General features: G+C 44.7%; 1 protein-coding gene across 1 annotated transcript in view; it reads left to right on the top strand.

Moving 5' to 3' along the window:
• GPD1L (glycerol-3-phosphate dehydrogenase 1 like) overlaps positions 1 to 19,579 on the top strand; it is a 61,876-nt gene extending 42,297 nt beyond the window's left edge. Inside the window, exons 5-8 of the mRNA XM_055321596.1 lie at positions 432 to 544; positions 10,873 to 11,106; positions 11,643 to 11,749; positions 19,204 to 19,579. Of these exons, the coding sequence (XP_055177571.1) occupies positions 432 to 544; positions 10,873 to 11,106; positions 11,643 to 11,749; positions 19,204 to 19,300 (551 nt within the window). The 3' untranslated portion in view covers positions 19,301 to 19,579. The remainder of the gene's footprint in view (positions 1 to 431; positions 545 to 10,872; positions 11,107 to 11,642; positions 11,750 to 19,203) is intronic.
• Positions 19,580 to 25,211: the final 5,632 nt, after the last annotated feature.

The following is a 25,211-nucleotide window of genomic DNA, read 5'->3' as shown; positions in this document are numbered from 1 at the left end:
CTGCTTCTCCCTTTGCCTGTGTCTCTGCCTCTCTCTCTCTCTCTCTCTGTGACTATCATAGATAAATCAAAATTAAAAAAAATAAAATAAAAATTCATTTCTGTTTAAAAAAAAAAAAAGAAAATGTCATTGAAAATTATTCATGCCACAAAGTGGGGGAATATATATATGTATTGTGCTCCCAAGTCTGAGAAAAACTATGTATATTCATATTTCAGTAGATTAAGAGATGTGTGCCAAATTGTTAACGATAGTCTGTGGTTAGAATTACAGAATATTTTTATTTCCTATTTCCACTCCTCTGAATTTTCGACATTTTCTATGATGAATATGCATTACTTATTGTAATCCGAAAAACATTTTAAACTGTTAGATGTGGAAATTAAGATTAGGCATTTTTACTAATTCCCTTTTCTCTAATCTGTCAATAGGCAGCAAAATAATGGAGAATGGCCTTCTCTTCAAAGAACTTCTGCAGACTCCAAATTTTCGAATTACCGTGGTCGATGACGCAGACACTGTTGAACTTTGTGGTGCTCTTAAGGTAAAGTCAGCCTTGTTATTTCTGCTCAAGGAAGGAGCTCACCATGCCTGCCACTGTCCGCATTATCGAATCTAATCCTGATGACTGGGCTCTGTGTTCTGTGTTTGTCCTTCAGAGAAAAATAGTGAATCGAGAGCCTTGTGGATCACTTCCTGCTTTCTCCTAGCCTGTCCTGAGTGGCTGGAGTTCCTCTTCCATTCTGCTTCACTTTTATTTGTAAATCTGGGGGCGGGGTGGAGGGGGGAAAGTGTGGTGTTTTGCTCTTTGGGAAATTGGCAGCTGTAATATTTTAAAAAGCATGGAGAATACCTTGATTTCAGGTAGAGTTTTACAGGGGAGCAAAGCATTCTTTTTTTCCCCCTATGAATTCATATATTTCTCTTACATATCATCTTGAGTAGGGAAGGGGACTAACTCCCTCTGAATTATGCCACTCGTTTGGTTTCATGGCTTGGTTGATTGTTCTTTTTAAAAGAAAAATAGTCTGTTGCTGCCAAAGGCCTTTCTAAGAATAGTTTTAGCTTTGTCCATAAAGGGAAGTGGTCCAATTAAAGAAGCAGCTTCTATTGGCTAGTGGCTGGGAAGGGTAAAGGGAAGAGTTTCCACGCGGGCTCCTGACCTGTTCCACTCTGCCTGTGGAAGTCTTGGTGGCGGGTCCCTCTCTAGCCTGACTCCTGGGAGACAGCCAGTTTGGGAGCTGGGCTGCACTTTCGCATCCTTCTCCCACTAGGATCAGCTGCTTGAGCTGCCTTCTCAAAAAAAAAAAAAGCTTCAGTGTGAATGAATACCCCCCTTTGAGTCACTTTTGAGTCATTTCTTTTGTAGCAAAAGCCACTTTTCAGGAATTTGAGCACCTCAGGAAGGAAGTCACGCAATCTGGCATTTGCTTAGGCTTTGTCAGGTAAAAATTGCAAAGATTGAAAGCTAGCTGAAAAGACAGGAATCCAAAGAATGCCTTCCCTGCTCTTTCTCTAAATTGTAGATACAGTGTTTTTTTTCTCTCATCAGAATTTACATCCACTTTGTAGAATAGTATCGTGTGTGTTTGTGTGGTCACATGTTCCTGGACCATGAGGATTTTTAAGAATGAAAGCCAGTGAAAGACTGGGGCTCCTGGAGAGCACACACCTCTATTTCTGAATGTTTGTGTGGGGCATTCTTCACATTATGGGCAGGCCCTGTTACACAGTTTAGGCACTGGCTTTGGCTGTGCTTTGTTTATTTTTTTGGTTGAGATTTTTATGTGTTTTTAATAGTCCTTCATTAAACTAATGACCACTTGACAGCAGGAGCATCATGAACGCCTAATTGCTCAGCACCCGTCTGTGTTGTTCCAAAGCAGTTTTTAAGTGACTGGATATTTCTGGTGGTGGGTGGAGAAACTGTGAGATCCTGCCCAGAACAAAGGGTGCTTGAGGGAGAAGAAAGCTTCTGGATGGAGGGTTCTGGAAAAGCTTCTACTAATGGGACCTCATGCTGGTCTTGTGTCTGAACTTAGACTTGCTCTTCATTTTTGTTGGCAGGAAGCCTGTAAGTGGATCTGTGCCTGCTACCAGGACAGAGGGTGGTTCCTGGGGGGCAGAGACTGATGGGGGTTGAGGAACATTTATCGTCCTTCCTCTGGCTGTCTTTGAAACAGGATCAGTTACCATCATTCCTGCCAGCTTGCATCAGAGCTGGGATTTTTGCCTTGCATCAGAGCTGGGATTTTTGAAAACCGAGAAACAGGCTCTTTTGGCAGTAACTGAGTCTAACTGTTCCATCATACAGATAAGGAGACAGAGATCCAAAGAGATCAAATCACTCAAATGTAGCAAATATTGGCACAGTTGAAGTATGAACATGGGTTCCAAGAATCTTAGTCTGGTGTTCTTTGGTTACCATGTACAGCCTGATTTTTCTGATTTGGTCCTGTTGACTAAGATGAACCTCTCCCTTGTCAGAGGCTGCCAAAGCAAGGACAAATGGACGTGCGTTTCTTTTATTACATAATTAATAGGGGTTTTTTTTGTTTTTTTCTGATTATAAAAATAGTGCACAATCATTGTGTTTCACCCAACAAAAAGATGTAAAGAAAGTAAAAGTCACCGATAATTCCTAAATCCTGATAAAACCATTGTTGATGGTTTTCGTATACCTTCCAATCCTTTTAGTGAGGGTACATATATATATATATATATATATATATATATATATATGGCCCTTTTAAAAACAAAAACTGGATCTTACTGTTCAAGTAGTTTGACATGTTTTATTCTTTCACATTAAATTAACAGTCTTTAGTAATTTTCATTCTAGCAAAGAAATGTACATTCTTTTTTGAATGTATTCCAAAACATGAGGGCATTTAAGTTACCAAAAAAAAAAAAGAAAGAAAGAAAGAACAGCTCGTTACAAGAATAAAACCAAAAAGAAAATTTAAGGTTTTATGCAAAATCATTTTGTAGCAGTGCAGTTTTACTGCCTTTATAATGTCCTTTACTAGGCAGCCCAAGTGGCTCAGTGGTTTAGCGCCGCCTTCAGCCCAGGGCCTGATCCTCTAGTCCCATGATCGAGTCCCACGTTGGACTCCCTGCATGGGGCCTGCTTCTCCCTCTGCCTGTGTTTCTGCCTCTCTCTGTGTGTGTCTCTCACAAATTAATAAATAAAATCTTAAAAAAAAAAAAGAATGTCCTTTACTTCTAACCTGTATTAATCTCCAGTAAGGGAATATCTTTTTATTTTTGATTTTTTAAAAAATTTTATTTACTTGAGAGAGAGACACACAGATAGCAAGAGAGAGCATGAGTGGGGAAGAGAGGGAGAAGCAGGCTTCCCACTGAGCAGGGAGCCTGACGTGGGGCTGGATCTCAGGGCCCTTTTATCACGACTGGAACTGAAGACAGATGATGCTCAACTGACTGAGCCATTCAGGCACCCTGGGAATATCTTTTTTATTTTTTTTAAGATTTTATTTATTTATTCATGAGAGACGCAGAGACACAGGCAGAGGGAGAAGCAGGCTCCATGCAGGGAGCCCGACGTGGGACTCAATCCCCGGTCTCCAGGATCACACCCTGGGCTGAAGGTGGCGTTAAACCGCTGAGCCACCTGGGCTGCCCAGGAATATCTTTTTAAAATATCAACTTTATTGGGCACATGGGTGGCTTAGTGGCTGAGTGCCTGCCTTTGGCTCAGGTCGTGATCCCAGGGTCCTGAGATCAAGTTCCTCATTGGGCTCCCCACAGGGAGCCTGCTTCTCTCTCTGCTTATGTCCCTGCCTCTCTCTGTGTGTCTATCATGAATAAATAAATAAAATCTTTTTAAAAATAAAATAAAAAATAAATATCTTTATTTAGGCATAATTCATGTATATGACCTGCATCCATTTAAAGTACCTAATATAGTGGGTTTTAAAAGTTGTGTACATGTGCCCTGAAAATCACCACCATAATATAGAACATTTCCATGATCCCCAAGCTATTCTTCATGTCCTTTTCACTCCTTACCCCAGCCAGGCAGCCACTGATCTGCTTTTGTACATTACAGTTTGTATTTTCTAGAACTTTCATAATGCAGTTGTACAGTATCTACTCTTCTACGTGTGGCTTCTTTCACTGAGGGTGTATCTTTGTTTTAATGTAAATTTTAAGTGGCACTTATAGAAAAGCACAAAAATCATAACTGTACAGCTCAAACTTATGTTATTTTTAACAGATGCTTTATCAGGATTAGGTTTCATTAACAGAGACCCAAAATAATAGTGGCTGGACACAGTAGAAGCTAATTTCCTTCTTATGTACAAATCCTGAATCCATGTGATAGCTTCATACCACAGAATTCTCAGGGAGCCAGGCTCATTCCTTGCTTGCAAGGTCCTTGTCGTGTTCTAAAATGATGACCAAAAAAAAATAAATAAATAAAAATAAAATGATGACCAGAGTTCCAATGGTCACATCTGCCTCCCAGGCAATAGGGTGGGAAAAAAAAGAAAGAATAAAGGGCATGTGGTGGCTGTCCTTTAAGGCACATTCTGGGAAGTCACATTGTAATAATTTGGCTTCATCTCAGTGGGCAGTACTTAATGGTGTGACTATACCTAGCTGCAAGGGACATTGGGAAATAGTTTTTTTCCCTCCCTTAGTTAGCTATATACTTACATGAAAGTCAGGGACTCTATGACTCTGGAAGAAAGTAGATTGGGGGATAAACCCATTATCGGTGGCACAGCCACATGACATTCCCTTGTAGGGCTGTTCTATAGTGAGGTTAAGCACCCTGATGTCAGGGCATGTAAGTTCCTTCCAGGGACTGAGATAAACCAAGCTGTGATACACAGCCTCATGCCTCATGGCTAGCCAGGGCCACTGCTGGATCCTGACAGCCCTGTGGCTATTTGCATTGACATTCGAATTAATCAAAACTAAATAAAAAAATTAACAGTTCAGTTTCAGAGTCACAGTAACCCCATTCAAAGACAGTTGCCACATAAGTCTTAAGTGAGTCTCAGGTGGCCAGTGACGACTCTGTTGCATGAGCAGATATAAAACATTTAGATCATGGGGCACCTGGGTGGCTCAGTGGTTGAGCATCTGCCTTCCGCTCAGGTCATGATCTCGGGGTCCTGGGATTGAGTTCCACATCAGGCTCCCTGCATGGAGCCTGCTTCTCCATCTGCCTGTGTCTCTGCCTCTCTGTATCTCTCATGAATAAATAAATAAAATCTTAAAACAAAAGAAAACATTTAGATCATTGCAGGACCTTCTGCTGGATATCACTGCTGAATCTAAGGCCTTCTCATTGGGGTGCCCAGCCTGGTGGGCTAATTGTGAGCTTGACCTCAGCCCTCCTTGAACCTCAGCCAGGCTGCCTTATGTGGAGCCCAATCTGCAAGCTGTACATGGTGCCCTCTGCAATCAGAGTTCTCCCTTAGGCCTAGAGCACCAGGAGCTGGCCTCTGGCAGAATCAGAGGGAGTGTTGCCCATACAGCAGTGACCATTGCCAGGCTTTCACTGGAAGTCTGCGTCCTGGGCAGTGAGAGTGTTTATGTAACCTGCAGGTAGCGTGGGCTGCTTTTCCACTTTTACATTCTTTCCATGAGAGGCTAGAAGTGGAAGGAATGAAGTCCCATCCACCCCGCCCCGGTTCAGAATTGCAAAGACAGCACCTCAGGGCAAGTGATTGCCTCTGAGCAGTGCCATAACCCAGGAAATGGGGAAGGGCTTAAGCACGTCTGTCTTCTGAAAATCATGGTATTTTTAGCTCCAGAATAGTTTAAAGCAGATTTAAATGCACAGTGGATAATGATAACTTTCACAGCTGAGCGATCTCAGAGGACATCTGCTCGGATGCTATTCAAACACGATCTGACTGGCTCAGTGTGTTTATTTTTCTTTTGACACTGATAAGTGGTAGAGGGAGAGAGCGAGGGTTTCAAGATCCATCATAAGGCGATTAAACTGGATCTGTGCCCAGGGTCCCCTTGGAAGGGTGGAGTTTACCCGGCAGTGGCCTCCTACTTCTCTCCTCGCCTCTCCACCCCCACCGTGGGGAGGTCAGCCATCTAGGGGAAACTAAGGTAGTCCTCACCTGTGTGCCCTCTGGTGAAGGGGTCACATAAAGGCCAAGAAGGTGGCTGCAGTCCCAGGCCATGAGTAGCCTCCTCTGCCTTTTCTCTAAGAGCACTGACACGAAGGGTCAGAAGCATTGCTCTGGGGATGCCTGGGTGGCTCAGTGGTTAAGCATCTGCTTTCAGCTCAGGTCATGATCCTGGGGTCCTGGGATCGAGTCCCACATCGGGCTCCCCAAAGGGAGCCTGCTTCTCCCTCTGCCTGTGCCTCTGCTTCTCTCTGTGTCTCTCATGAATAAATAAATAAAATCTTAAAAAAAAAAAAAAAGAAGAAGCATTGCTCTGGAGCTCAGGGCTCTATCCACACAGCTCCTACTTGGATGCTTCCAGTGACTGAGAGCTCACTCCTTTACCTCCAAGCCCTTCTGGTTGGGTGAGGTCAGCTTATCCTGTTAGAAAGTTCTTATCTTAAATCCAAAGTGGCCCCTCTGTGCCTTTCATTTACTGATCTAGAGCAGCACAGTGTGATCTACCCCCCTGGAGAGAACTCTGGAGCCAGGCTGCCAGCTACTTACCCTGTGTGGGGAGTTTCCTCACCTCTCCCTGAGCATGATCATAGGACCCATTTTGTAGGAATGTTGTGAAGATTAAATCAGGTAATAACAACTGGAAGCACTTAGAGCAGTTCAATAAAGTTAACCTATTTTCATTATTTCCCCCCATAAATCTGTTCTTCTCCTAAGCCTACCGTCCTTATCTCCCAAGCCCACCTGCAGGCCAGAGAGGCACTCTCCTTGGACATCTGATGGCAGAGGGTTCAGGAAGGTCTCCGACCCTGTGGGGGAGGAGAGGTCGGACCAAGTTTGCCATACCATGGGGAACAGAGTGGCCCTGTGGCTCCAAGCACTGGGACTGCCTCATTAACCAGCAAAGTATTCTCAGTAAGCTGCTCAACCTCCATGAGCCAGACTGGAGGCGAGGGATACATGTGCCAGGGCTGTCACCAGAATTCAGATGAGACTGTGTGTGCAGTGGACTCACTATAGGCACTTTATAATAATCCCTCCCTCTTCCTCTGGAAGGAAGTCGTTTTATCTCTCATTCAATCTATAGACATGCACTGAGGTTGGTTCGCTAAGTGACCTCCAGGAGGGGTCACATTGTGAAGGGGACACAAGAGACAGTGCAGGAGGCATTAGAGAGCCATTTCGCCAGTCTAACCGTTTGGATCCTAGGCCTTGGCATGTTGATATGGTCATGCCAGTATAGCCATTCAGCGGGCTCACCCGACGGTTAGCCTGGTGGCCTCTGAACTCAGACCCCCTCCATGTCGCCAGGTGTCTTTTTGTCACCTCTGTACCATCCCACTGATCTGCAGACTCAGGGCAGGTCACAGCGGTCCCGGCTTCTGGAGGAAATGCCACCACCCGAAAGGGCTTGAAAGACTTTTATCCAAGCCCTGAATGTTATCCCTGAGGCCCAGAATGCTCAGAGAGGTAGAGCAGTGGTTCTCGGGTCACACAGCGGTGAGGCAGAGTGAGAAGCAGAGGCCAACCGGGTATCAAGGCACATCCTTCTGGTGTCTCCCATGGCTCCCTTAGTCTGGCTGCTTTGCCAGGAGGGGTGTCTGGGTCTGTTTGGACACAGCCTTGGGTCTTCTTACCATCCCCGGCTCATCTTTGCACGGGTGGTGAAGGGTTGTTTCGCCCCTCAGCATCTCAGTGCTCCTTTCCCACTGCCTCTCCCCTCTCCCTTCACGGGAGGCTGCAGACCCTAAGAGTGCACCAAGCCAGGAGCTGCCCACTTCCTGCCTCAGGGAGCAGAGGCCATGGTACTTGAGGATGGAGAGGTGCCATGGGGGGCTGATGAAACCTGCAGTTTCCATTGCCTGTGTGGCAGGAAGGGGTTGGGAGGCATTTGCAAGTACGAACAGAAGTTAGTACCTTAGGAAAACAAACTTGGGCTCTCTGCTTGGGCTGTTAATGCAGAAGACCCGGTTCCTGGTCAGCTCCACCTACAGCTGTAGGAAGTCAGGTCTATGTGGAGTCTGGCCTTTGTAAGGGGAGAGTGAGTCACCTGGAAGCTACTTTGTTGGTCTGTTAGAACAGCGTATAACCTCCCTGGGAGACCATCTAGAGCACAGAAAGAGTGCAAATTCGTCTAAAACCCGCACATGCTTATGCCAGCATTCTGATAATTTTTTAGAGAATTTTTTTTTTTAACTTTTCCTTTTATGTGTCATTAGCCTTGAGAAGAATAGCCAGCAATCAGAGAAAGCCCTGGGATTATTCCTGAGGAAGAGATCAAGATAGATTCTGGGAGCCATCCACTCCTATCCCTTGTTCTAGCCCTCTTCATTGGAAGAGAGGCTTCTGTTTTATTGGTGTATTGGAAGTAGACAAAAGCTTCTGCAGGGCTCAGTGATTTTTTTTTTTTTTTCCATCTGCAATGGCTTTGTGTCTTCAGTCTCCTGGTGAGCGATAGCTGTGTTTAAATGGCCAGCTCTGTTTCTCTGGGTGAGCCTGGCCGCATCAATGCTATGCTTCATGTATTTTATTAGAAACTGCATATCAACCAGGGAAGACATTTTTCTCTCCAGTTTGTTCTGTTTTTAACCTCATCCCTCAGATTTCACAGGCCTGATGTTTTAAGAGGTATTCTTTCATTAATTTAAAAAAAAATGCTTTGTTTTTGAGGAAAAGATGTGCTTATTTTTATTTCCTTTTTTTTTTTTTTTAAGATTTTATTTATTTGAGACAGGAGAGAGAGGGAGAGAGAGCATGAGCAGGGGAGGGGGCAGAGGGAGGAGCAGACTCCCTTCAGAGCAGGGAAGCCAGATGTGGAGCTCCACCCCAGGACCCCAGGATCATGACCTGAGCCCAAGGCAGAAGCTCACCGACTGAGCCACCTTGGTGCCCCTGATTTCCTATTTGTTACCAATTAGCTTCATATTTTAAGATCTCTACAGGCAAATTCATAGGTAGTCACCAGGTATTATGGAAAAAATGCTAGTATGGTTAGACAAAGGCAAAATATTTGCATTTTCCCTGGCTTCAAGTGTTCTTGGTGAAGGAGCTTTGGTAAAGTGGAAAGGGCTAGGAACCCCAGGGACTTTACTGAAGTCCCAAGTGAATGGGTGCATGCAGGCATTACTTGTTTGGTTTTACGTAGGATTTGAGGCCCAGCTCAGACACCCGTCCTCCGTGAAGCCTTCCCTGCTTTGAAATGAAGCTTGTGGCTCCCACCACTCCTCAGCACACTCTTGCCCTTCTGTCTCTTGATGCACTCTGTTGCCTCTTACGGCAACTGTATTGTCCATTCTTTGGGCACAAACTCTGTGTCCCATTCTGTCTTTGCCATTCCTCATTGGGTGGCACCCTCAGCCCCCATGTCCCACAGCCCCACTCTCTGGGCCCTGTGTAGAGCTTCCCACATAGGGCATGCTTAGTACACATAGGTTAAAATGAAAATCAGGTTTTTTGGTACCTCTTGTGGAACATCCGTTTCTGCCCAGGTTATAATTACATGCACACGTCTTCTTTTCCTATGAGGCCAGAGGATGTCAGACTTTATCTGTAAGGGCCACATAGGAAACATTGTGGGCTCTGTGGCCCATACGGTGTGTGTCACAACCACTCAAATCTGCTGTTAACAGCACCAAGGCAACCGCAGATGGCACACAAACGAGCAGGGGGCCTGGCTTCTAGTACAACATTTACAAAAACAGGCAGTTGGCTCTTAGTTTGCTGATCCCTGAACCAGATTATCAGCTTCTGAAGAGGCAGTCTCTGTCTTATCTGCCCTGTACAGAGCAGAGTGCCATGCAAGATCGGGGCCCCCACGAATGCCTGCATAGGGATAAGTGAAACAAAAGGCGGAAACTTGAGCAGCACATATGCAGACATACTGACCCACCTCCACTCCCAGGTGCACATCCAACAGAAATGCTTGCACATGGTCACCAAAGGACATGCGCCAGCATGGCCACAGCAGCACCATTTGGGGTGGCCGCAGACTGGGAACTACCCCATTGCCAATCAATAAGAGAATGGCTGAAAAAAGCTATGCCGTGTATTCACGCAGTAGAATGCAGTGCAGCAAGATAATAAATATGCTTTATGTAAAAATACAACTAAATCTCACAAACATGATGGCAAATTGAGACAGAAACACAAATGATGACATACCATACAATTCTAGTCACGTAAAATTTAAAAACAGGCAAAGCAAATACCTGTGTTGTTAGAAGTCAGGGGAGTGGTTACCTTTGTGGGGGTGGTGCCTGGGAGGGGGTGTGAGGGTGGCTTTCTGGGGGCACTGGTTATGTTCTGTTTCTCCATTAGGGTGCTGGTTACAAGAGTATGTTCGGTTTGTGGGAATATCACCAAGCCATATACTTAGGACCTGCATACTTTTCCATGGGAATCTTATAGTTCAATAAGGCATTTGATTTTAAAGGGTGGGGGTGCAATTTGTCCAAACAGTATTTAACCAGAGCCTCCAATCAACCACCCTAATTCTCTGGCTGGTGCTTCCCAACTGCTGCTTCCTACTAACCCCAGCCTGAGCTCTGGCTCCTCTAAACGGGAGAGTGGAAGTCTAGACCCTTCTTTCACCTCTGGCAGTCAGGGCAGGAGAGCAGGGGCTGGGGCTGGGTGGGAGCCTGCGGAGTACTCTGAGGGCGGACTGGGGGGTGCTGCCGTCCGCCTCACCTTTGCGGCATCCTCGTCAGTGGCGGTGTATGACAGGCACCCCTGGGCTTCCCCATCTCCTTCGCAGAACATTGTAGCAGTGGGAGCCGGGTTCTGCGACGGCCTTCACAGCGGGGACAACACCAAAGCAGCTGTCATCCGCCTGGGGCTCATGGAGATGATCGCCTTCGCCAGGATCTTCTGCAAGGGCCAGGTGTCCACGGCCACCTTCCTGGAGAGCTGCGGCGTGGCCGACCTCATCACCACCTGCTACGGAGGCCGGAACCGCAGGGTGGCCGAGGCGTTTGCCAGAACTGGGAAGGTAGCCCCTGGCCTGTCCCCCCGCCAGCCCATCTGCCCTAACTTGAGACCCCTGGGCTGGGGCGAGCCGCCGGCCAGTGAAGATAGAGGCCAGCATTTGTCATTTGCTGGGCATATCCTGTTGACATTTGTCTGCTTTCGCTTCAAAGTACCTCCACCTTAGCCTTTTAGCTTCTATGTCTCTTTCCATTGGCTTGCAGCAGAGGATGGCAGCTCCACCCCTGCCCCCCAACTCGCCTCTTGAAATAAGTGATTCTCTATACTTTTTTTTTTTAAAGATTTATTTATTTGAGAGAGAGAGAGAGAGTGTGTGTGTGCATGCACACAGTGGGGAAGTGGGAGGAGCAGAGGGAGGGGTGAGAGAGAATCTCGAGCAGACCCCACTTTCAAGCACAGAGCCCAACCTGGGGCTCAGTCTCATGACCCCGAGATCATGACCTGAGCCCTAAACCAAGAGTCAGACACTTAACTGACTGTGCCACCCAGGCGCCCCCCCCCTCTAGTCTTTACAATAGGGTTTTCGTCCTTGTTTTTAAGACCATCGAAGAATTGGAGAAAGAGATGCTGAATGGACAGAAGCTCCAAGGACCTCAGACTTCTGCCGAAGTGTACCGGATCCTGAAACAGAAGGGGATGGTTGACAAGTAAGTCTCCCCACTCTCCCTGAGCCCACAGAAGGGCCACCGCCTGCCCCCCTCTCAACCACCAGCCCTGTGGGTACATGTGGGTATGGCTGAGTGCGGAACTCCACTGGAATAGTTCTGCCCTTAGTGTGAGGAACATCTTCCTGCCCTGAAAATGAGTGTTGATACGAACTAGGCTCAAGTTCAGGGAGAAGAACTCAATTCTCTCTCTTTTTTTTTTTTTTTTAAGATTTTATTTATTTATTCATAGACACAGAGAGAGAGAGAGAGGCAGAGACACAGGCAGAGGGAGAAGCAGGCTCCACACAGGGAGCCCGATGTGGGACTCGATACTGGGTCTCCAGGATCACACCCCAGGCTGCAGGCGGTGCCAAACCACTGCACCACCGGGGCTGCCCTCTCTCTCTCTCTCTTTTTTTAAAGATTTTATTTATTTATTTATTCATGAGAGACAAAGAGAGGCAGAGACACAGGTAGAGAAAAAGCAGGCTCCTCGCAGGGAGCCCGCTGTGGGACTTGATCCCAGGACCCTGGGTACACACCCTGAGCCGAAGGCAGACGCTCAACCACTGAGCCACTCAGGCATCTCTCTTTTTTTTTTTTTTTTTTTTTGAGAGATAGAGGGTGGTGCATATGAGGGGAAAGGGGAGGTGGGGGGGGGAGAAGATGCCAGGGGAGAAGGGCAGAGACAGAAAAAGAATCCTAAGGAGGCTTTACACCCAGTACACAGCCCGATGAAGGGCTTGATCCAGGACCCTAAGATCATCAGCTGAGCCAAAATCAAGAGTTAGACGCTCAACTGACTGAGCCACCCAGGCACCCTAAGAAGAACTCAGTTTTATAAAGCATGTTAGGAAACATGAAGTTTGAAGTTCTAGTTTATCCTGCAGGGTGTTTGGTAAGAGCTACATGTCATAAGTTTTGAATTAAAAAAAAAAAAAAAAAAAGATGACCTTGTTATTTGTTTTAAAAAGATATAGTCTTGTTAATAAAAAGCCAAACAATTCAGAAAAGAAGAGAATTACCCCAGAATTCTAGCACTGGAAGTGACCTGTGTTAAGGTTTGGGGAGCAGCTCTGCAGTCTCTGTGTCCGGTGGATGGATGGGTGCATCCAGCCTCCACTGCCCCACCGGGCTGGTCAGCTATTAAAGGTGGGCTTGGGATACTTTGATTTGCCCCCGATCAAGGAAATAAACCCTGTAGCACCACAAAAGCCGCCAGCCTTTCTGCGGCTGCCCTGTGGCCCTCTATCTTGCTCATTTGCTGAGCCGTCTTCCATAACCTTGATGGCAGGACACCACCTAATAAAGGCATACACAGCATACTCTGTGGGTCCTTGGCTCCTCAGGAGGGAGCGGGGACGTTTGCTTGCCCGGGAGAAGAGGGGACTGGGTGGCTGAGCAGACACTGCCATTTGTGGCCAACAGTGCACACTCGTCTCCCTGAGCCAGTGATGGTTATAGGCGTGTCTGCTCGTTCTCTGGTGTGTCTCCCTCCTCCTCAGGTCAGTGCATGTGTCTCTTGGTCCTGACCACATGCCTTTACCTCCCCTACACCCAGCTTTCCTCTCTGGACCAGTACAAACTGATCAACCCATAGAGTTCCCTGTGGCAAGTTGAAAATGAGGGCAGACAGGACATTTGTCTTCCTTCTTTCATTAGCATTATATTTTTCTGAAATGGCTTTCAAAACCAGCCAGGCAGAGATGGAAGTCATAAACAGGCCTCCAGAAGAGGAGAATTACCGTTAAATCATGACTAAAAGGAAAACACCTCCTAGGTGCATGGTTTTCCCTACATACTTCAACGGCAAATGGTGATGTGTTTGAGTGTGGTGGGGCTACTTTAATAAACACTGAGTAGTTGTCAGGAATTTTTTTAAAAGTCTTTAGAAAATACTTGAGTGCTAGTGGATGATAACTGTCTCCCAATCATGGTTTTAAAGTGGCACCTGTGTGCGACCATGGGATGTATTTGCTAGGCTTCTATGAATGGATGAGTTGGCTAGTGTTATATTCATCATGGAACTTGGGGAGGCTGTAGACTGGAACTGGCATTCTGGGATCAGTACCTGCCTGATTTTAAAAAGCAGGTGTTGGAGGGCCTGAGTGGCTCAGTCAGTGAAGTGTCTGCCTTCGGCTCAGGTCATGATCTCAGGGTAAGAGATCATGTAGAGGTAGAGATGTGATGATCAAGAGAGATCATCAGGCTCTCTGCTCAGCGGGGAGGCTGCTTCTCCCTCACCCTCTGCACCTCCCCCTGCTTGTGCTCTCTCTCTCTCTCTCTCTCTCTCAAATAAATAAAATCTCTTAAAAAGCAGGTGTAGGGGCACCTGGGAGCCCCAGTCAGTTAAGTGTCCGACTCTTGGTTTTGGCTCAGGTCATGATCTCAGGGTCCTGGGAGTAAGCCCCCTGTCAGGCTCCGAGCTCAGCCTGAAGTCTGCTTGAGATTCTCTCTTCCTCTCCCTCTGCCCCGCCTGCCCATGCTTTCTCTTTCTCAAATAAGTCTTAAAAAAAGAAAAGAAAAAAAAAAAGGCAGGTATAATCAAGCAAGTGAAACTTGGCTCTGAGCAGATGCCCTTCCTCCGTCTTGTCCCATTTTCTTTCTTCTGTTTAGAAACTAAACAGACGGGATCCCTGGGTGGCGCAGCGGTTTGGCGCCTGCCTTTGGCCCAGGGCGCGATCCTGGAGACCCGGGATCGAATCCCACATCGGGCTCCCGGTGCATGGAGCCTGCTTCTCCCTCTGCCTGTGTCTCTGCCTCTCTCTCTCTCTCTCTCTATCATAAATAAAAAAAAAAAAAAAAGAAATTAAACAGACTGTGCCTGTGCTTAATGAGGTCACTGCCCATTTGGAGGGGACATGGTTTCTCCAGGTTGCAGTGTAGACATCTGTAGGGGCTCTCCCTTCCCCTGCACCCACCTCCCAGCACTGCTCAGGCAGCCCCTGAGCTCTGCAGTTCTCCCTTGGCATTATCTCTTACCTTGATTTTTTTTTTCCCCCTTGTCATCCCAGCCATCACTGCCCAGGTCTTCCTGTCTTTCCTTCTCTGTGGCTAACAGAAAGAGCAGTGAGCAGGCGACAGCACCTACGGCCACCTTGCGGCTTCCCAGCCATGTGGTCTTGGACAGGTCGTATTCTTATCTGTGCCCCAGTTTTCTTTACCCACCAAATAGAACTAGTGGACCTGATGATTGCCATGGTGCCTTCCAGCTCGAGTATTCTAGTTCACAGGCCTTCTGCTCATCCAGAATGATGAGTCCTTAGGTTGGCATTTGGGGCAGCCCTCTCGGTTCTGTACCAACTGAACTTTCTAACACTTATGTCCTGTAACCTTCTACAACCCCTTCTTCAGTTGAAGCAGATTTCCCTTTGCCCCAATACCTCCTTCTCAGACTTCTGTGTGCATCTGTCCTCCTGCTGTTGGGCCTGCCTGGATGTACAGGTCAGCCCTGACCACCCTTGAAGCAGCCTGGGCCTGTCCTCAGAGCCGCCTTCATCCATACCCTTCAGATGCAAATAACTTTCCTGCCTTGAACATATTGTTTACACAAGTGGTCAGCAAAGTTTTTCTGTAAAGGACAACATTGTAAACATTTAGTCTTTGCAGCCCGCATAGAGCTCTCTGTTGTATATTCTTTTTTTTTTTTTTCCTTTTATGGCCCTCGAAACATGTAAGAATTGTCCTCATCTTGCAGGCAGTACAAAACAGGCCATAGGTCAGATTTGTTTCTCAGGCTGTGGCTTGCTGACCCCAGGTTTGTTTGTTTGTTTATATTTTTATTTTAAAGAGATTTTATTTATTTATTCATGAGAGACACACAGGGAGAGGCAGAGACACAGGGAGAGGGAGGAACAGGCTCCCTGTGGGGAGCCCGATGCAGAGCTCGATCCCAGGACCCCAGGATCACACACTGAGTGAAAGGCAGAGAGACGTTCAACCACTGAGCCACCCAGGCATCCCTGAGTCCAGGTTTACTTTTTTTTTTTTTTTTTTTTTATGATAGTCACACACACAGAGAGAGAGAGAGAGAGGCAGAGACATAGGCAGAGGGAGAAGCAGGCTCCATGCACTGGGAGCCCGACGTGGGATTCGATCCCCGGTCTCCAGGATCGCGCCCTGGGCCAAAGGCAGGCGCTAAACCGCTGCGCCACCCAGGGATCCCTGAGTCCAGGTTTAGACAGAACTGCTGCTCAGCTGCTGTGGCTTTTTACATGAACATACAATGTTACTTTCATTCTTCAGATTTGGAGGGGGGTGCCCATGCTCTCGGTTAAAAAAAAAAAAAAGAACTTTGAGTCCTAGAAAAAGGCACACAGTGAAAAATGACTCCAAATCCCCACCTTAGATGCAGGCAGCTGTCTGAACTGTTAGTATGTCCTTCTTTTTATGTAATGGGTGCTGTGCTCTGCGTTGTGCTCTGCCCCTTGCTTTTCCTCACTTGAAGGCGTGATTCGAAGATCATGCCACATCGGCACCAATAGATCTCATTTAATGGCTACAGAACATTCCACTGTGTGGGAGAACCACAGTTTATTTAACCAGTCTCCTCTGGATAGACAGTAAAGTTGTCTGGGTTTTTCTGCTGTTACAAAGTTTGCTTGATTTGATTTCCTTGTGCATGCATCTTTATGAGCATGTGTGAGAATCAGGTGTTTGTGTTCATTTGCTAGGGCTGCCATAACAAAATACCACAGGCTGAGGGGCTTGCACAGCAGAAATTTACTTCTCATGGGCTAGAAGTCTAAAGGTCAAGGTGCCAGCAGCTGCCTTCTTCTGAGGCCTGTCTTTTTGGCTTCTAAATGGCCATCTTCACCCCGGGTCTTCATGTGGTCTTCCTTCTGTCCATGTGTGAGTCCTAATCTCCTTTTCTCATAAGGACATCAGTCATATTGGGCTAGGGCCCATACTTATGGACCCCCTTTTTAATTTTCTTCTTACAAGTACTGAGGATTAGGACTTCATTGGATATTGGAGGCTAGGGGTACAACTCAGCCCAGAACAATGTTGTAAGCTCTCTGAGGACATCCTGCACCTGGTTGAAGCCTGACACATCTTAAGTCCTTAGTAGCCATTAGTGGGCTGGCTGATTGATTGGCTGATGCCTATATTTTTCATTGAAATACTGTCTTTTGCCCTCCTTTCACTTCTAATCTCATTTAGAAACCTCTCCAAACTGATCTAATTGGCCTTGTAGTATTTTATGCTGTATAAAACAGCATTTAGATGAGCAGGATAGCCTAGTGGTTGAATGTTGGCTCCAGAGTCAGAAACTGTGCTTCAGTTTCCTTATCTATGGAATGAGGATAAGGAAATTATCCCCCTCATAGGGTGGTTGTGAGGATTAAACAAGTTCCTTAGAAATTGCAATTTCCATAGAAATTCCGCCCCCCCCATACTCCCAATCTCATGTTAGCATCTAATCTACACAATCCATTTTGGAAGCTCTGTTTATGAAAGTCAGGAGTGGTTCTGGCTGCAAGAGCAATGCCCAGTTAAAAATGCCTTGAGCAATAGGGTTATTTTTCTCATAGAACAAGGACTCTGGAGGTCATTTTATTGGTGTTGGCACAGTGCCTCTAGATTAGAATCTCAGTGATACTGTTAGTATTCCCTCAGAATGTCAAGATGGCTGCAGCAGCTCCATGCATCATATACACAGCTGCACTCCGTGACATGGAGCAGGTACAGTCTCCAGTGCCTCTCAAGGAGAGGAGTATCTTCCCCCAAAGCCCTCAACAGAGATGTTGAGTCCTGTTCTCTAGAACTTGTTTCCTTGGCTAATTCTGGGAGAAAGAAAGGCTGGGAAACTGAGCCTTAGGCTATTGGTAAAAAGTGAAGGGGTTAGGAATGGCTTTGGGTGGGCCACTCATCACCTGCCACCCTGCTTTGGGGACACATAAGTTGTTCTCATCGTAGGATCAGGAGAACTAAGCCATGGAAAGATGAACGAGCTGAAATGTGCAGGCTCTAACTCCCATTCTCAATAGTTCATTGAACAAATACTTGCTGAGCACCTGCCCCCAGCCATGCGCTGTGCCAGGCCGCAAGGATGCAGAGGTGAACAAAACATCTGAGGCTCTGTCCTTCAGGAGCTTGCTAGGACCTATTTGGCCATCGTGTGGCTGTGAATATAAACTGTCCCTTACTGCACACCCACCATGTGCCAAGTTATACTCTCTGTATGTTACATGTAAGTCACTTAATACAACAGACCTTAACACAACAGGTCTTGGGCAGCCCAGGTAGCTCAGCGGTTTAGCGCCACCTTCAGCCCGGGGTGTGATCCTGGGGGTCCGGGATCGAGTCCCACATCGGGCTCCCTGCTAGGAGCCTGCTTCTCCCTCTGCCTGTGTCTCTGCCTCTCTGTGTCTCTCATGGATAAATAAATAAAATTAAAAACAAAAACAAAAACACAACAGGTCCTGCCGCATTTTACAGAGGGGTTATGAAACTTGCCCAGAGCAGATAGGCTGTGGGGTCAGATTTGACTGTCCCCCTGACTCCAAAAAATAAAATATTCTGTACCTAAAAAAACCCACAGTGATAGACATATGACCTATCAGGGTTATTTGCTATTCTTAAATTAAGTTGTCATTATAGAATTCCAACTAGAAAATTTTCAGAATGGCTTTTAAGATGCTATTGATCCTGTCAAGCTCACTTTGGGTTGAGTGTGTGTGTGTGTGTGTGTGTGTGTGTGTGTGTGTGTGTGTGTTTAAAAGCCTGATTGAAATTACCTTTGTTATTTCCTTAGTGATATCTGCTGTTTAAAATACTTGATGAACCAGCTGCACCCTGGGATACTGCTGTCTTTTCTCACAATAGATTATTAACCCTTCCCTTTATACCCTCAGCCATTTCAAACTTTCATTTATATTTATATCTGTGTTCACATCTTAGAAGAAAAGGCAAAATAAACCCAGCTTCCAACTTGAGATCAGTGCTCTGCTAATTGTGGGTGCCCACGTTGATTCTTGCAGGAGTGTTCCAGACCCGAACTATTTATGGTGATGTGTGGGCTGCCTCATCTTTATCCTTGGATGATCCCTTTTGGAGAAGGGAAAGCAATACCTCCTTGCAATTTAAAATTTATTCTCCAGTCTCTTAAAATATCGACAGAAACTTGGATTCATTCCAGACTTGACCAAGAGTCTAAGCTACAACTCTTCACATAAATGATCAGAGATGCCCCTGCAGGAATTACCCTGTGACTTGTTTGTAGACTGTGTACTCCAAACAAGTAGGTGAAGGATGGTCTAGGTCATACCAACACCTTAGAGCCACAGTGCAGAGGCTTTCTGCCGATCAAATAGGAGTATAGAAGGCATTCGCTTTATTGTCCAATGTAGCACACCCATCTACAATCTGATAGGCAGAAGAGGAAGACTGATTTGTTCTGTAAGGTAAACCAGATAGCCTAACTCGTCTTTTTCACATTTCCTCCCAACCAGGTTCCCGTTGTTTACTGCAGTGTATCAGATCTGCTATGAAGGCAAACCCGTTCAAGAGATGTTGGCTTGTCTCCAGAGCCACCCAGAGCATGTATAAAGTGGCTGGTGCAGCGTGTTGGGGAACGCGCTGCCTTTCTGATCAGTCTTTTCCATTCAGATGGAAACAGACTGGGCAACACAATGTTTGCTTGACCATCATCTCGTCATGGGTGCGGATGAATTTTTACCAGTTCATTTTTGAACTGCAAGAAGCAGTTCACTAGCTAAGATGTGGTGGGCAACAAATAGACACATGTGTGAGCGTGTGAGTCTGCGTTCATTTCTCATGCTGTGGATGTTTCTATGAACCAAAATTAAAGGTCCTTTTTAAAAATTACTTTTGAAATTTTCCCACCATGGTAACTTGGAAGGATGGGAATGAATCTCAGCTAAATTTTTTACATCAGCTCCATATGCATTTGAGTGAAGGTTTGTTTTTTTTTTTTTCTTCTTCTTCTCATTCTCTTAATGTTAAAACTGAACCAGCATTAACATGGTAGAACAGAGGCGTGAGTGTGTTCAAAGATCAACATACTGTAACTTAAACTCTATCTCAAAGCCAGCATAATTAACTACTTTGATTGTGGGTTGGTCTTTTTTTTTTAACAATTAGAGATTTTTAATTAGATGATCCACTTATGTATCTTCCTCTTTGCAGTTTTCTGCATTTTTAGCCTCTTTTCTCTTCATTAGCTGCCAGAATGTGCTTCTCCTAAAGGCTCAGCAGTGGCGGAAGGCAGAAAATGCATCTGGGATTTTCCTGCTGTGACCAGCACATTCTACTGATTAATGACCTTTGGATGATGCTTTTTGTTAGGTAGTCCTTTTGTGCAAACATTTCCTGTAGGCCTCACAGATCCACTGAGATGGGACTCCTATTATTTCCTCTTTTGAGTTGCAGTCACTGATCACCTGGGGAGTCGGGGCAGAGCTGGGTGTCAAGTCCAGTGTTCCTCCACCCCACCAGGGTGCCCAGACCTCACGCATCACTGGGCTGACTTGACCCCCAGCTAATTGGCTGTGGCAGATGCCATGTGCAGCCTTTCCTGAGTCCATGGCAAGGCTTCCTGCAGCTGAGATTTGCATGGGTTGTTGCCTAGATGGATGCCACTCAGAATGTCGTCCTCCCATCAGCTTCACTTAGAGTCTCTCATAAATGCAGGTTCCAAAGTCCCACTCCAGAGCTCCAAAGTGGGGTAAGGTATCTATTCTTTAATATGTCTTCCATGTGTTCCTGATGCTCACTACAACTTGAGAACCACTACTTTAGAAATTTTACCTACATTGGCATTTCTCAAACCACATGCCATAGGAAATGAGCATCCTGGGATCCCATGGTTGTTCTAGGTGTTCTCTGGCAAGGCCAAGTGCGTTTGGGGAGAGCTGCCTCAGCACACCCCTCCTGAAGGTGTAGAGTGTATCTTAGCATATCAGTAGAACGTGTCGAACCCAGTGAGTTCCAAATACATTAGACTATGAAGATTCTTTTTGGCAAAGAAACTTGCCAAGTTTTCAAGGGAACACTGCTCTAGGCTGAGGTGACCCGAGGACAGCTCAAGCATACCCTTCACTCCTCGGAAAAGTTAGGATGAAGAACTACCTACCTGTGGTATTGTTAGCTATGAACTTTTACAGTTCAGGCCTGCAATGAATCTTTGATGAAGCTTTAAGGTGACACTGTCAAGTACAACCAAGTAGATGTCAACCTCGCTGAAACGCACATTATGTCAAATAAGTGCTTTTAATTCTAGAATTAGAATGGGAATTACTGTATCTTCTTAAAAGAGATTGATTTCAGGACAGCATTATAGTTACCTTACATAGCACTTGGTAAGTGTTAAGGGAATATATGAATGTCACTTATGTATTCATGGATTTTCAGTCACTTTGTGAGATTTTGACTTTTTTTTTTTTTTTCAGCTTGGGACTTTTTTCCTTCTATACCTGAAATGATTGTAGAATAGATTTTTGTGGGAATTTAAAAAACTCAATCCAAAACATTCTGGGGGAGGCATTTTAAATCCTCATACACAGAAGTATATGAAAGCACATGAAATCCACAATTTTCATTGATTTTAGTGCCACTGTTAATCAATTTTTGCTTGTCTCATGATTAATCTTTTTAAAAATGTGTACATAGATAACAAAGTGTTACTTTTAAAGATACTTAAAGGGCTGTAAGCTAATTGTGTGTCTGTTAAGTGGGATAATTAGATGTGAAGAGTTAGGATTTTGTTTTACATATATTCTCATCTGCATTCAGCTTCCTACTCTGAGTTTTGTACTTGACTGTTTTTTCTTTATGAGTGTTATCTTGCCAATCTGGTCTGCAGACTATATCTTTTGAACATACTTCTGATATCCTGCATATTATGGAAAGAGGCAAATTTTATAAGTTTGTGCTCTGCTAACTGTAGATATTTATTACTCTACGAGTTATCTATTTTTGTAAGCCTGTGGTCCATCATTTATTTTAATTCTCATTTCTTACTAATTATGGTAATAGGGAGGGAGACATCTAGAGGAAAAGCCTAATTTGTACTACTTCAGCCAATCTGTGAATGTAAAAACTTCACTGTTGCCTTGCTATAATCCAACCTACTATAATGTGGAACAAATATCTGTCTTGAAATCCATCCTAGCAGGTTGAGTTGAGCTAAAACTCCTTCTGGTTTTTCATCTAACTAAAACATGGCCCCATGGCATCAGCCCACGGAGTGATGAGGTGCCTGTGTACAAAGGGATCTTTAGTTTTTTCCACCACTTCTAATCTAAGAGCCTTTTACTTACATGTGTACTGTATCTGTTTACAGACTGTAGGTGGATATAATTTAAAGGCTTGATTTAATAAACATTTAATGCCCCAAACCTGTGCTACTGGCCCTTTTTTTTTTTTAAAGTGTTCTTTTTTTTTTTTTTTTTAAGATTTATTTATTTATTTATGATAGACATAGAGAGAGAGAGAGGGGGGCAGAGACAGGAGGAGGGAGAAGCAGGCTCCATGCCGGGAGCCTGACCTGGGACTCCAGGATCACGCCCTGGGCCAAAGGCAGGCACTAAACCTCTGAGCCACCCAGGGATCCCCTGGCCCTTTTTTTAAAAAAAAAAAAATTATCAGCTTCGTTAAGAGTTTATCTAGCCCAGCTCTTTTTTTCCTGAATTGTGCTGCATTAACAAAAACATAAAGATAATTTCTAAAAGAAAGATTTCATCTCTAATCCCACTCCTCAAACATGTCAATTTCCATTTGTCTTCTTCCCATTGCTTGATGACATTTTTATATAATCATAATCGTAGGGTGGAGGCCTTCCAGTTCCAGCTACACAGTGGAGTAATATATTTGAAATCCACACTACCTACCACCACCTCAAATACCTAGTAAAGCTAGTAAGATATGACCAGCATATATAACCAGATCTAATCTCACAGGAATGTGAGGGAAATGCCCAGGAGGTTAAAATAATTAGGGACTAACCAGAGCAGTAAAGTCACTGAGTGGTTCTGTGGCTTCCAGAGGAGGGTGTGGAAACCTCTCCATTGTCTGAGGGTTTAGATTGTAAAGTCAGTGCTGGAACAAGAGCTTTCCAAGGGCTACTCTGTCAGGGAAAGAAATGGGCTAGAAAACCCATGGATAGGGACAATCAAGGAAGGGGTTCCAGTGGAGAAAAGTGTGTCTGCTGAAAACTTATGATCATGAGTCCAGCACCATCAACAGGTTTTGGGTTTGAATTTTGATATCCAGAAAATCACAAACAAAAAGACAAAAAAAGGAACATACCCACTTTGGATCCAAGCTGCACAGGCTTTCCAGAAGTAAGGTCCTATTAAATATGCCCTTTAAAAATTAGAAAATAGGGGATCCTGGGTGGCTCAGCAGCTTAGAGCCTGCCTTTGGCCCAGAGCATGATCCTGGAGTCCCGGGATTGAGTCCCACATGGGGCTCCCTGGATGGAGCCTGCTTCTCCCTCTGACCGTGTCTCTGCCTCTCTCTCTCCGTGTCTCCCATGAATAAATAAATAAAAATAAAATATTAAAAAAATAAATAAAAATTAGAAAATAATGGCAAAATAACAAGTGTTGGCCAGGTTGTGGTTCTACTGCTCTGGTTGTCAGTTCCCTCCTAGAATTTCATTTATTTATTTTTAAAAGATTTTATTTTTAAGTAATCTATACCCAACATGGGGTTCAAACCCACAACCCCGAGATCAAGAGTTGCACGCTCTCCCCACTGAGCCAGCCAGGTGCCCCTGGAATTTCATTTTACATAAACAAATCTATACTCTCATATGCTTACCCATTTTTCAATTTTTCTTAAGATTTTATTTGACAGCATTGAGAGCGTGGCAAAGAGAGAAGGAGAAGCAGTCTCCCCACTGAGCACAGAGCCCAATGTGGGCTCCATGCCAAGACCCTAAGATCATTACCTGAGCCCAAGGCAGACCCTTAACCAACTGAGCCACCCAGACTGCCCCCTATCCCCATTTTTCTACACAAAATAGAGCTTACTAGATATAGTGCTCTGCATCTTGCTTTTTTCACATAACATTCCATCTTAACAGTCTTCTTATCACCTGCTTGTTTTAAACTGCCTTTTAAAAAACTTTTTATTTTGAAATAATTATAGGTTCAAAGGAGTTGCAAAGGTAGTACAGAGGTTTCACATCCCCTTTACCTTACTTACCTGACTATATCAACCCTTAGTTTTTGAAAGTGTATGTTAAAATAATAGTAGCAAAGTACATTCAGTACTATTCTAGAGCTTTGTATGTATGAATTTATTTAATCCTCAGAATTTGTCATTCCTCAATACAGAAGAGGGAACTGAGATACAAAGAAGGCTAAAGAACTTGGCAAAAATCACAGAGATCGTCATTATTAAAGGTAGGATTTGAACTCAGGCAGTTTGCCTTAAGAGTTTGTTACACCACCTTCTTTGAGGAATAGCTGTTCGTAGTTTAGCAAAATCAATTTTCTGCAAATTTACACACGTCCTAAGTTCATGTGTGTATAAGATTTTATTTTTTTATTTTTAAGGATTTTATTTATTTATTCATGACAGACTCACAGAGAGAAAGAGAGGCAGAGACACAGGCAGAGGGAGAAGCAGGCTCCATGCAGGGAGCCCGACGGACTCGATCCCGGGTCTCCAGGATCACACCCTGGGCTGAAGGCGGCGCTAAACCGCTGGGCCACCAGGGCTGCCTTGTATAAGATTTTAGAATACTGTTCTAAAACTTTTTAAACTTTAAAAGGCTTTAAGTAATCTCTGCACCCCATGTGGGGCTCGAACTTACAATCCTGAGGTCAGGAGACACATGCTCTACCAATTGAGCCAGCCAGGCACCCCTAAAACTTTCTTTTATAGACTTATTGAAGAATATGAATCTCTCATGTCCCTTAAATATCGGCATATTTTATTTATGACTAGTCCATAATTTATTGCAGATGAATATTTAAGTTGTTTTCTCCATTTCTCTTTTTATAATAATTGCTGCAGTAAATAGCCTTGCACATAGGTCTCTATGAGTAAATCTAAAGGATAAAGTCCTAGAAGTGGAAATGCTGGCTCAGAGGCATGTGTGTTTCATATTCTAACAGACTGCCAAATTAACCTTCAAAAGGATGGCTTCAATTCCTGCCTCGGACTCATTTTCTTTTCTAATTACTTCCATAACCTCTATTAGGGATTCCTTTATAATAGAGACCTGCAGTGAACCAATAAATCCCAAAAATGTGCAATTTTGTATTCATCAAGAATTTAGAAGTCTCTCCTACCCATTTCACAGTAAAAAAGTAAAATTTTGTTCAAAACAACAATTTTGTTAAAGTAGCTATCTTAACTAACAGTTGTTAATAGTTGGTGGTGCTAAAGGTTTATACAGGCACAAAATGGATCATTAAGTTAGCCAATTACAAGGAACGTTGAAACAAGAAACATTCATAAAAAAATTTTTTTTCAGGGCAGCCCC

This window comes from Nyctereutes procyonoides, unplaced genomic scaffold, assembly GCF_905146905.1.
Source record: "Nyctereutes procyonoides isolate TBG_1078 unplaced genomic scaffold, NYPRO_anot_genome, whole genome shotgun sequence".
Taxonomy (NCBI): Eukaryota; Metazoa; Chordata; class Mammalia; order Carnivora; family Canidae; genus Nyctereutes; species Nyctereutes procyonoides.
This window is presented reverse-complemented; position numbering and strand designations above follow the sequence as displayed.